At 56.4% G+C, this 12441-nt stretch overlaps 1 protein-coding gene across 5 annotated transcripts in view; it reads left to right on the top strand.

Moving 5' to 3' along the window:
* The window catches only part of FAM53B (family with sequence similarity 53 member B), a 128268-nt gene that overhangs the window by 44273 nt on the left and 71554 nt on the right, over window positions 1–12441 (top strand). For all 5 annotated transcript variants that reach the window (XM_082407366.1, XM_082407365.1, XM_082407364.1 and 2 more), the window contains exon 2: window positions 5029–5292. In XM_082407366.1, the coding sequence (XP_082263492.1) occupies window positions 5215–5292 (78 nt within the window). In that variant the 5' untranslated portion in view covers window positions 5029–5214. The remainder of the gene's footprint in view (window positions 1–5028; window positions 5293–12441) is intronic.

Raw genomic sequence — 12441 nt, 5'->3', positions numbered from 1 at the left:
ATCCGATCCCGTACAGGCAGTGGCTGCCACGTGGCCTTCTTTTAAAAAAATTTTATATGTATATGCAGTACAGTTCATTCTTTGGTGTTTAGTTCTGTGAGTTTTGGCAAATGCATAGACGGAGCGGGCTTTTTAAATTTAAAATCGTGACGTAAGAAAAAAATTTTTTTTCTGTTTAGCTTTGTATCTCTATGAGATGATGGATGTTCAGTAAACTTATTGAGATCATCGTTTCATGACGTGTGGAAGTCAGATCATGATGCCGCACACCTGAGACTTACACAAGGCTGTATATCTATTATATCTCAAAAAAGCTGGAAGAAAAAAAATTTTTAACTTTTGAGATCATTGTAAATTCACATGTAGTTGCAAGAAATCATACAAATCCCGTGTACCATTTACTCAGTTTTCCCCAGCAGTAACATGTTGCAAAACCATAGTACAAATCACGAGCAGGAAATTGACACCGATGCGATACAGTCGAGATACAGAACATTTCCATCACAAGGATCCCTGCCGGTGTCTTTTCATAACCACACCCAGCTCCCTCACCCCCATCCCAAGCACCCGTTCAAAGCCCCAGCAACTACTAATCTAGTCTTCATTTCTGTCATTTTGTCATTTCAAGAATGTTATGTAAATGGAGTCGTGCAGTAATTAACCTTTGGGGACTGGGGGTTTTCACTCAGCATAATTCCCTGGAGATTCGTCCAGGTAGATATCAATAGTTCGTCCCTTTTTAGTGCTGAGGAGTGTTCCATGGGATGCTCTTCCACAATTTGTTTAGCTAGTCACCCGCTGAAGGACATCTGGGTTGTTTTCTGGTTTTGGCTGTTATGAACAATCATGTGCAGGGTTTTGTGTGAACGTAAGCTTGCGTTTCTCCGGGATAAATGCCAAGGAGTGCACTTGCTGGGTTGCGTGGTAGTTGCTCGATGGGGCTTTGAAGGATGCATCTGGTGTGCAGAGGCAGGTAGGGGTGGGGGCTTTGCTGCAGGTGGACACCAGTGGGAAGCACAGCCCGGGAGCTCACCCCTGATACCCTGGGTGAGTTGCTTCGTCTGTCTGTACACTGTTACTACTTAATCTGTCGTGTATTGATATATAAAGCACCCGGTACACAGTAGGTGCTCAGTAGATAGAAGCTGTTCTTAACGTGGGTTAAGAGAAGACCCACCAGGCCAGAGCAGGATCTGTGCCCCAGAGGTGACCTCAGGAGGCCTTTCCCTTGCCCCCCTGTGGGCTCTGGGGCACCTCCTTTTTACCTTCGGCAGAGCTGTGCACCCAGTCGTCCCTCAAAGGCCGAGTTCCTGGCTTCTCCCTGAGAAGTACCTGGCCCCGTTCTCGGACTGGGCTCCGAGTCTCTGGACAGGCACTGGCATTCCCCAATGAGCTTGGCCTGGCCCATGCCACGGATCAAAGGAATCCCAGGGAATTCCAGATTGTGCCAGGCTCTGATGGTCTGGATTTGCCTCACAGGGTCTGAGAACGTGCCCAGATCATTTCAGATGTTGCTACGATTTAGCCGAATTCCAGAAACGTGTGGAGCTCTTGCTGTAGTCGAGGCACCGAGCTAGGTGCTGCAAAGGGTTCAAAAAAAATCATTCTCTTTCAACAGATCAACCCAGCCAACTCCAGCTCCTTTGGGAGCATCCTATGGCCACATGATAAAGTCTGGCATTCAGAGCCTTTGGTCTGGTGTGACTCTGTCTTTCCAGCCCCTTGTCCTGCTGCCCCCTCTCCACGTGCCCTGTGTGCCTGCCAGCAGTGTGCTCACTGGCGCCCCCCCCCCCCCACGCCGTGTACAGGCCAGGCTGCCATCCTACGCTCACGCTTCCCTCTTCCCAGGTGCCTCTTCCCTTCATGTTGAAACCTTGCCTATTTTTAATCAGAAAGGCATTATATGCACTGGATGAAATACTCAAATAGCACGTGTCCGTGTGTAAGGCTATACACTCAAAGTGCCTTCTCCCACTCCAGGGCCACGTGGTTATGGGACCATGCTGTACTCCTCTCCTTGCTATTTTCATTTACAGTGTTATCTTAGAGAGTGCTTCATATCTGTACCATTAAAATTGCCTCATTAACACTGCAGTAAAGGTGACATGGTATCTGTTGACATAGCTACACTGTGATTTCTGTTACCAGTCACCTGCTGATGGCCGTCTGGGTTGTCCCCACTCCTGGGCTCTTCCAGGCAGTGCTGCGTGTCATTGGTCCCTGTGCAAAGGGGTCTGTTTATGACTCAGCCCCAGGGCCCCCCTCCTCCATCTGCCTTCCATAGCTGTGGTACCTGTGTTCACAGTACTGTCTTTCCACGACTCCTGAACACAGGGCTTGTGCAGGACCTTCCTCCTCCTTCCAGTGCCTGCCATGTTTACTGACCACCCAGTTTCCAGGAGCATATGGTGCTCTGGTATTCACCAGTCATGCTGCCTCTGTGCGACCTGGCCTTTTGTAGGGGCTCCAGTGGGAGGGGAGCAGAGCTGCGAGAGCTGGGACACCTGCACCACCTCCTCCATCCAGCTTCGTGCTTGGTACACAGCGGCTGCATCGGATGGGCTAACGTGTTTCCATGGCGATAAGACTTCTACAGCATCGTTCTTACTGGCCACCTACTGTTTCACCAGAGGCATGGGCCATAATACAGCCAGTCACCACCACCCCCCTTTTTTAAAAAATTTATTTATTTATTTTTATTTTTGGCTACGTTGGGTCTTCGTTGCTGCGCGCGGGCTTTCTCTAGTTGTGGCGAGCGGGGGGCTACTCTTCGTTGTGGTGTGCGGGCTTCTCATTGCGGTGGCTTCTCTTGTTGTGGAGCACGGACTCTAGGCGCGTGGGCTTCAGTAGTTGTGGCTCGCGGGCTCTAGAGCGCAGGCTCAGTTGTAGCACACGGGCTTAGTTGCTCCGTGGCATGTGGGATCTTCCTGGACCAGGGCTCGAACCCCTGTCCCCTGCACTGGCAGGCGGATTCTTAACCACTGTGCCACCCAGGCAGCCCAGCTAGTCTCCTCTTGATGGAATTTAGCTTTGAAAAGTTTTGATGGAATTTCCCTTTTAAAAAAATTTGAGAGGACAGATGCTTGGGTGTCCATTGCTGAGAAAAAGATTGGGACTCACAGGCTCCCCCATGAAACTAGTGGCAGTAGCTACTTGTTTATTGAGCAGTTCTTCAAATGAGCTAGGACTTCTCACCGAGCAAGCCGAGCTCTCTTTTCTTATGATGCAGTCATCTTCTGAGGCAGGCACTGTTGTCCCTACTGTATGGAAAGGGAAACCAAGGCTCAGAGAGAAAGTAACTTGGCAAAGGTCACTCAGACGATACGTTCCAAGAGCTGGGATTCCAGCTCAGGTGTGCTTGGCTCAGGACCTGAGCTTGTAACCACCGAACCCTCCTGCCTTGTTAGGGAAGAAGGGAATGGGGAGGGCGGGTCACCCCTGGGCCTGGGGTAGTGGCTGGCGGCCCCAGAACTGAATTGAGATGGTACCTAGAGAGAAGACGGCCTCTATCAGGCCTCATCTCCGTCTCTGATTGGCACAAAGGGTCCTCTTGAGGGGGGAGTCCACGGCACCACTCCGGGCACTCTCCTGCTCACACGGCCCACCCTGCTCCCAAGCCAAGCGCCCAGGGGGCTGGCGGGCATTCCTGGCTCGGCTTTCTGGCCCGACTCGGAGGAGTGATCTGAAATTCTTTGCTGGGGCAGATCATACTTGGTCAGAACGTTTCACTTCTAGATTGATGTGGCTTTGAAACTCTGCATCAGGTCTCCCAGTGTGACCTGGGAGCCTGGAGACTCCACCGGCCCTCCCTCCTGAACAGTCAGTCCTTTGAAAATGTATTGATTTCCCTCCTTCCCTTCCCCGCTTTTGCACTTTGGATGAACCTTGTTTTCGAAGAACAGTAGAAGGTAATTTTCCTCTGCTCGCCAGCTGGCCCGTAATTGAGCAATTTCAATAACACCCACTGTAAAGTCTAATCGAAGTAAACAGGAAAATATGATTTACAATCTGGACGGCAAGTAAATACCAGGGTGCAATTAATTTTTACACAGAGCAGCAGATTCTAAAACATTTTTCTGCACTGACCGGTTTGATTTTAATTACAGATTAGGAGCTGCTTTTTATTTATTCATTTTTTACTGTTGTTGTCGTTACTTTTTACTTTTTGATGGTGATCTTCAGGTTCCTTGGATCTCTGAATTCCTCTGAAGGTGTAACCACAGAGGGGTGGGATGGAAATAGGATCAGAGAAATTAATTTGTAAGGAGCGATTTTCCCAACCTGGACTGAAGGCTGCACTCTGTGGGCTTTCGCTTGGTGAGAGATGAGGGTGGGTCGGGGAGATGCTGCGGGCTGTGTAGAACGATGATGAGAGAGGGGCCCATCACTGCTGGGCGCTCAGAGGGGTGTGCGCAGGCCGTGACTTGGTTTGGCTCATTCTGAGGAAGGGGACGGAGACCCCCCCGTGTTGCAAATGTGTCATTTCGGAATCATGGTGCTTCCAAGGATGGGAAGTATGTGCCTTTAAATGGACCCTCCTGGTTCTTCCAGTGGCTTCCGTTCAGACCTGGGCGGAGAACAGGAGCCACCTTGCAGGCTGCCTGAGGGCCAAGCCCTTGGGCTTTGACTGCAGGGTCACCCGTGTCTGACCTCAGCCGACCTCTGGCTGTCTGTAGGGCTAGCTCAGCGCAGGAGGTCACATGGCTTGAGCGCACTTTGGGGACAGCAGTCTGTGAGCAGCCCAGACCCCGAGATCTGTCTTAAAGGTGCCACGAGGCTGAGCTGGGATTCACTGTTGTGCCCACCAGGTGTTGGCTTTAGGGACACCCTAAGGCTGGCCTGTGGGTGGGTGAGGACTCCGGGAAGGCCATTCCGGCCTTCGTGGCCTCCGCCAGCATACATCTCCTGCAGCGGAGAGGCGGTTCCGTTCCCCAGCAGGGTCCCAGCATGAAGGGGGAGGGGGCGGCTCTCTCGGGGCCCGGGTCTGCCCCAGTCCTGAATCCCTTTGCGTTTCCTTTATCTTTCCAGGGAGTTGACCACACTTGGCCGTTTCCTGGAAGAGCCCCACCCCGAGGGTGAGCAGCCGATGGGGAGCCGTGTCTGCTGACGTCACCATCTGGGGGGTGCCCAGGAGGTCGCCTCTGCCCAAGCCTGCCCGCCCGAAGATGGCTCGTGCCCACCCTGGGCTGGCGCCCAGTGCCTGAGGCCCTTACCATGGTGATGGTCCTAAGTCAAAGCCTCGACAAGCAGGGAGCTGACCCCGTAGCGTGCAGGACCTTCAGCCCTGAGCTGGTAAGGACCCGGTGGCCTGGCTTCTCTGGTGACCCTTTTGAGGCCCGATATCCAGGTGGGGCTGTGGATGGAGCAAGAGGGCTTAGCAGATGTGCCCAGAGGGCCCGCAAGCAGAGCTCTGGGAGCCGTGGCAGGTGGGGCAGTGGAGCAGAGTCACCCGGAGCCCGGCTTCGCCCTCACAAGAAGGAAGTGGCCAGCCCAGATTTGAGTCCTTTGGCGAGCGGGGAGGGCAGGCCAGCACCCTGGTAAATAATACCAAGCGTGCTTCTGCCGCCCCTGCCAGGCTGAGACCCACATTCCTTCTGGTCTCCACCCGGTCAGGAAGGTGGTTTCCAGAAGGCGGGGTGGTACCGAGATAAGGCCGGGCCTCCAAAGGGCAGTCAGCGCGAGCGAGAGCTGCCACCTCAGGAGTGTCCAGAGTGGGAGACAGTGGAGAAAGAAGGCGTGGCCTGGCGGCCAAGGTGGTGGGCCTGGTGGCAGCTGCCCTCCGCAAGGGTGGTCCTCGGGCCACGTGGCCCGGTGAGCTGGGCCAGAGAGGCAGACAGCCGGCCCTCTTAGGCCGAGAAGAAAACGGCCTCCCCACCCTCCTTGTAGCCCTAATTCCTCAGAAGTGGGTGGGCTGCTCCCCGGCAGAGGGAGCTGAAAGCAGTCCCACTCGGGCATAAACACTCTTGGGGGGGGGGTTTGCACGTGGGTACATCCCAGGGACTCTCTGCTGCTTCTGTGGTCAGGGATGGGGGCACTGTCCGGGGTCATGTCACCCAGCGCCCCTCCTGGCGCCCTCACAACCCCTCGTGAGACCCCACGCTAGCACCTAGTGGGCTTTCTCCCCCGATCTCACCCCACGACCCAGGTCGAGAGCAGGCAGGTGGGTCTTAGGTCCTCGTAAGAGCTTGTGAAAGCCTCCAAGGCCTGTGTCCACTCCACAGGCCTTCACGGAGCACCTTGGGCTGAAGGAATTCCGCAAGATAAATAGGGTCTCTGCCCATCACTCCTCCCTTTCCAGTTTGTGTTGAATATACATCTGTCAGTAGAGTCCCTCTCATCATCCCCACTGCTGCTGCTCTGGTCCCTCCTGCGTCCTCTCCCATCTGGATTCTTTTGGGAACTGGCCCCCGCTTCTGGCTCCTTTAGCCTGTTTGCATTACCCAGCAGCCAGAGGGAATGCAAGTCAGACCGTGCCTCCTCTGCTCAGAGCCTTCCACAGGCTTCCCGTCTCAGGCTGAGCAAACACCAGACTCCTACTGGGATGTATGAGGTCCGCTGTACTCTGGCCCCCGTGACCACTGTGCTCTCTCTCAGCTGCTCTCCGCCACTGACTCTGTTCAAGCCACGCTGGCCCCCCTGCTCTACATGCCTCAGGGCTTGTGCACTTCTTCCCTGGCCTGGAACACTCCCCTTTAGCAGGACTCTCTCCCTTCCTCCTTTTCTTTGGCCACTTGGCCTAAAATCTAATTCCACTACCTCCCCTACCTCCTGACCCCCATGTACTGTCTGTCCCCTTTTCCCTGTCCTTTTCTTTCCAAGGCGCTTCACCACTTTCTAACATTTTGATCTCGTTCACTGAATGAGTCCTGCCCCAGAATGTGAGCTTCACAAGGCAGCAACTTTTGTCGCTCTTGCTCCTTGCTGAATACCCAGTGCCTGACCCTGGGGCCTAGCGCATGGCAGGTACCCAGGGGACATTTTGGAGCGAGTGAATGCGGGCTCCTGTAGCCCAGCTTCTCAGCTCGTCATCGTTCAGTCCCTTCTCTGCTGCTCAAGTTCACGGCTGAGGGGGTGCAGGTATGAGTTGCTCTGTTTTCTGTGGTTGGTGGGCACTTTCCCGCTGAAATTAAAGCACTCGTGTAGAGTAGCTCTGACCAAAAAGCAATGGCTCTCAGGGTGAGGGCCTCCTGGAGGGCCCAAGGGAGGCCCCCTCTGGCTCCAGCTGTGCTGTTTGCCTCCGTTGCCGCCGCTAAACTTGGTTCCATCTGGGGGTGGGCCTGCCTGGGCTTGGCCATGGAGCTGGGTCCAGGGCCCGTGGGCCCGTGGTCAGCTGAGCCGGTCTTCAAAGAGACAGGGCCTGAGCCCTTGCCAGGAGGAGTGCGGCCTCCCAGCCCCAGCCGGGGAAGGAAAACTCATCTTCTCAGAAAAAAAAAAGGAGAGAAAGCCAAGGGAAGCAAATGGCCATTGAAGGGGGCTCGGTGGCTTCACAGGTCGGGGTCTGGCCTTTCTTCCCACACCCCTCCCCTTCTTGGAAAGTCATCGCCTTCTGTGTTCCTTCTCTTCTTCCCTCCCCTGGACTCCCAGATGGGCAGGCCAGCTGTGGGCAGCAGCCACCTTTGGAGAGCGGCCTTCTCCTGTGTCAGTTGGTGGGTGCGTCACAGGTTGTCAGCACGTTACAGGTCTGGCCTGGGTCTGCTCTCACGGTGCAGGTGGAAGCACAATGAAGGCAAGGGGGAGGATGGGAGCGTGGTCTGTGCGGGGCCTGCAGAGGTGCCGTCACCCCTGCCTCTCCGGGAGCCTCCCCCAGCCTGCTGAGGGGTGGGGACTCGTCCATCTCTACCTGCTATACAGGCAGGAAACAGAGAGCCCAGGGGACGGAGGGCCCAGGTCACACAGCTGGCGAGCAGGGTGCCAGGACGCAGGCTTCAAGTCCAGGCCGTGTTCACCCACCAAGGCTCTCACGCCTGCCCCTACCCGGCTCCTGAGGCTGTCGTCCTGGAATCCTCTAGGCCTTGGGAAGAGGCACGGCTGTAAACAACCAAAGAAAGACCCTAAATAAGACCAGCCTAGTGATGACATCCACAGAATGTAAGATAAACTGATTAGAATTTGCTCTGAACAGCCAGCAAGGTTGAGAGGAAGATGGGGGTTTTGCTTCAGCTTCCTAAACGGGTAACATCATCCTCATGTAAATACCATCAAGATAATAACAGGAAAGATGGAAAAGCTTTTCTCTTTTGTTTTCTAATCAGACTAAGAAGATAACAGAAGTTGGGGGTTCAGATTAAAAAAGAAATCATGAATCACCACAGGCCGCTTTGGAATTAGGGAAGTGAGAGGCCCCGCAGTGAGGACAGAGCCTAAAACTGCAGGTGACGGTCCCCTGGGGGCTTGGAAACACTGGGAGAGGAGAAGCTTGGGCCCCCCTGGGCCCTGGCCGCCCCTCCCTGCCTGCTGAAGGTCCCCGTCATGGTTCTCTTGTTCTCCTTTCCCTAAAAGCTAAATGCTGGTGACAACGTGCCTGCCCCTACTCCCGAGAGAGGTGGGCAGACAGGGGACTGACAAGCACTCAGTATCGCCTTCCCCCGGGGGGACGGGGGTGGGGTGGGGGAGTGCAGTGACTCGGTTCCCCTTTCCCCCACTCCGCGCGCCGGCCGCCTTCCTTTCCCCTGTGAGCAGCTCTTCCTCTGAGTGTGCTAACATTAGCTGCTGCCGCTGGAAGGCCGCCCGGACATCTGACCTCGGGGCTGCGTTCCCCCAGCTCTTTCCCGCCCGCCCACACTCCGGCCAAGGGCCTGTTCTCCCTCCTCCCCGGCCAGGCCCAGCCTCCTCTCCCCGGCAAGCCTCCCAGCCTCTCTCAAGTCTGGAGACCAGCGGGAGCTGGGGTGCACTGCTCCCTGGAGGGCGGGGGGCGGAGGCCGGAGCTAGGCTCCAGGCCGCCTCACTTTGCTCAGCCTCAAGGTATTTCCGGCCACAACAGACACCCGTTTTGGGAGCAGGTCCTTCCTTCCACGCTTGTCAGATTAGGACGCCGAGGCTAAGTGACTTGCCCGGCAGAAGAGTTCAGTGAGTATGTCCAGCCTGGCACCCAGCTGCCTGGGCACCCAGGGTCTTCATCGTCCCACTCACCCGGAGTCGGCGTTGGGCCCCACGGCCCCAGCCAGGGTCCCTGGCCAGAATCCAGAGGTGCCCAGAGCCCGAGGCAGTCCCCTGCCTCTCCCCCCACCCCCGCATCAAGGGCGAGCAGGGACACCAGGGCCCGCCCTGCCGTGGCTAACGCCCGCTCGCTCTGTCTCCATCAGCGTCTTCAAGGGCCTCCACCTAAGGGCGCCTCTCCCTCCTCAGCTTCTCTTTCTTCTCGGGCCTGGCTCTGCCTCCTGCTTTGTACTGCCAAGGTCTCACCCTGTTCCCTTCCAGAGGCTGGGGTGCCCCACTTGTACCCCTCAAGTGCGTGAGCGTGGGCCTGTTCTGCGTGGCCCTGTGGTTCCCTGTAGCGCTGCATCGGGAGAAGGAAAAGTGATGTGATTGCTTTAGTCAGTAGTCTACAGAGGAAAGTTATGAAGAAGCATGATTATGGCCAGAGATGAGCTCGGCTGTTTTCTGTCTGAGCTAGTTCCTCATTAAATAATGACCTGAATTGTGTCTTTATTTAAGTCAGGGTTTCTTGCGTTACTTAGTCAGACAGATGGCCCCTGGAGCCTCAATTTGATTTCCAGCTTTTGCCTTTCCTATGGAAGATCTGATTCCCAAACGTTCTCTGGTGATCCAAGGAGTCTCCCAGACACCAGGCTCTGCCCTGGGGGAGGCTCAGGAACAGAGGCTTTGGAGTAGGAGAAATACCCCGGGGAGCCGTGCTTATTGTTCTGTTGCACTGCAGACCCCGGCCAGGGCTTGGGCGTGCACTTGTGTGCGAATGCTGAGTGTCTTGTGAAACCTCAGATGGTGAGAGTTTCCCCTGAGGCCTGTTGGCCTCACCACATCGTCCACGTAGTGATTGGCTCATCCTTCCCACTGGAGTGCAGAAGGCTCAAAGGGTCCGGGAGGCTGGCTGCAGAATGGCACAAACCAGTGGGAATAGAGCAGCCCTGGACAACTTGGTGCCCAGTGGGAACCTCGCTGTTGGGCCCAGGGAAAGTGGCCAGCAGTCAGAGTGTGCCTGGGGCCTAACACCCTGGGAAGCTGTTGACTACGTGATGTTCTGGCCTGCCCACAGCCAGCCCAGCTCACGCACGGGACTCAGAAAGCAAGACGGGGGCCTGAGCCCATCTTTTTTTTTTTTTTTTTTCTTTACCCCAACAGGAGGCAGAAAGCCCCAGGGGGAAGTAGTTAGCTCATGACTATTTCAGGCCTTATGTTTGACCTTAAAATTGCTGCTGTCCTATCAGTCAGCATTTCTCCATAATTATTTTGATGGAATTTGTCTACACACACAGACCAGTGTGAATTGAGCTTCATGAAGAGGATGAAGGAAAAGAAAGAGGAAAAAGCTGCGTTTCAGGCGGGGCGGGAGGGTGGGGGGAACTACACTGCTCTATACATAGTTTGGCAGGTTTTCTTACGTCTTTTTAGTTAAGCAGGTTTAACTTATAAATTATGTTTCCTCCTGGCACTAGAAGCCTCTGCCCAAAAATCACTTTGAGCAGTTGCATGATATTCCTTCAAGTAGCTGAGCCACGGCCTACTTCACCATTAGCCTCTTGAAGTCCGGCACGAAATTGGCCAGGGTTCCTCAGTTGTAAGCAGCTGAGACTGTCTCCCACTGATTTACACCAGAAGAGAATTCCCTGGAGCGATTGAGAGAAATATGGGAGAGGAGTTGGTGAATGAAGCCCCAGAAAGGGCGGGGACAGGGTAGCCGGAAGGATGGTGGAGGCGGAGGCTTGTGGCAGGCTCGGGGCCTCCCCGCGGGGTGAGCCAGCCCGCACCCCCTCGGTCCAGGAGTCGCAGCCCCGGAGCAGGAGTGTCTGGTGGGCCACAGCCACCCCGTGCCAGGGGGATAGAGACACAGTCCCACCAAGACACTGTCCGGTGAGGGAGGGGAGGAGTCCCAGTGCAAAACTGGGGTGCTGCTAGCAGAATAAGGGGGTGCACCACCAGGCCGTGCGGTTTCACATGCTCAATGAGGGGAGCGGTCGTGGGGCTTACCCAAGCCAGGGGACACGGAGAAGGTGTTCCTTCGAGTCGTAAGATCTCCGTGCGAGGGATGGCCCGTCCACGTGCGCCCCTGGGTGCAGAGTCAGAGGCCGCGTGGGGAGCCTGGGCGGCCCGGGGGTCGACCCCAACTTTGGTGCTCTCCCCCCCTTCTCCGCTGAGTTTTGACTTGGCACAAGCCCAGAGAGTTTGGGAGGCAGCAGATCCTGTCCAGTGAAAATCCTTTTCTGTCGGCCCTGCATTCGCCAGGCGTGTGGCAGCAAGAGCAAGACAAGCTTGGGCTGACAGGTGGGCATAGCGGTCGGTCAGCAGAGAGTCACGTGGCGCCTGCTCTGTGCCGGGAATATCGGAGACAGGACAGCAGCCTCGAGAAGCTTGATTTTGGGGGGAGTGGAGCATGAGCAGAGAAACAGATGAACTCGTGCACACGGGGAAAGCGTTAAACAAGGCCACGTGGAGAAAAGCGCGGGTGGGGAGGGCAGCTTTCGGCCGGGATGGTCGGGGAAGGCCGCCAAGGAGGCCACGTGACAGGAACCAGCCGCAGAGCAAAAACCCTGAGGCGGCAGCGAGCTGGGCCGGTCCCGAGCTGCGTGAGTGAGGCCGGGATGGACGGAGGTTTGGCTCTGGTGGGCTGCGAGGAAGGGGCGCAGCCGGGTTTCAACCCAGTTGCTGTGGGGAGTGGTTGGAGGGTTGTGAGCAGAGCAGCCACGTGGCCTGGTCCCTCTGGGTCTGTGTGGAGGATGGAGGATGGAGGACGGGCCGGGGCGCAGGGCGGGGACCAGGTCCGGGGTTCGTTTGGTCCCTCGGTGGAGGGTGGTGGGGCTCGAGCCGGGCGGCGTGGGGCAGGAGAAGCAGTCGTTCCGAGCGTGTGTTCTCCAGCCTGGCGAGCGGGTCTGCGGCAAACGCAGACAGGTCCTCGCTAAGTGAATGAATGAGTGAGTGAGTGAGGGCCGGGGAGCCCTGTGCGCTGGCCCAGTGGCTCCCGTCCGTGGGCACGGACCCCCCCCAGCATCTCTGGCGCCCACTCACCGGCCCCCATTCCTGGGAGGGCTCCCAGCTGCCCCTCTGTCTGGAGCACAGCGGCCTGGCGGGGGGGAGGAGGGGCCGGTGAGCAGTGCCCACCTGACCATCAGCAGTCAGTTTGCTTCCCGCTGTGTCTGTAAACCCAGGCCTTCCTCGGTGGCCCCAGTGCAGTGACACGTGGCCCCTGTGTCTCGCGCCCTCCTGCTTGCCCTGGCCCGGTCCTGGTTTGGGTGTCTGTGGGCTCCCAGCCTGGGTGGCTCCCCTCGC

Source organism: Balaenoptera borealis (assembly GCF_965194805.1).
Source record: "Balaenoptera borealis genome assembly, chromosome: 10".
Classification (NCBI taxonomy): Eukaryota; Metazoa; Chordata; class Mammalia; order Artiodactyla; family Balaenopteridae; genus Balaenoptera; species Balaenoptera borealis.
The sequence above is the reverse complement of the archived record's forward strand: the minus strand, read 5'-3'. Positions and strand labels throughout refer to the sequence as shown.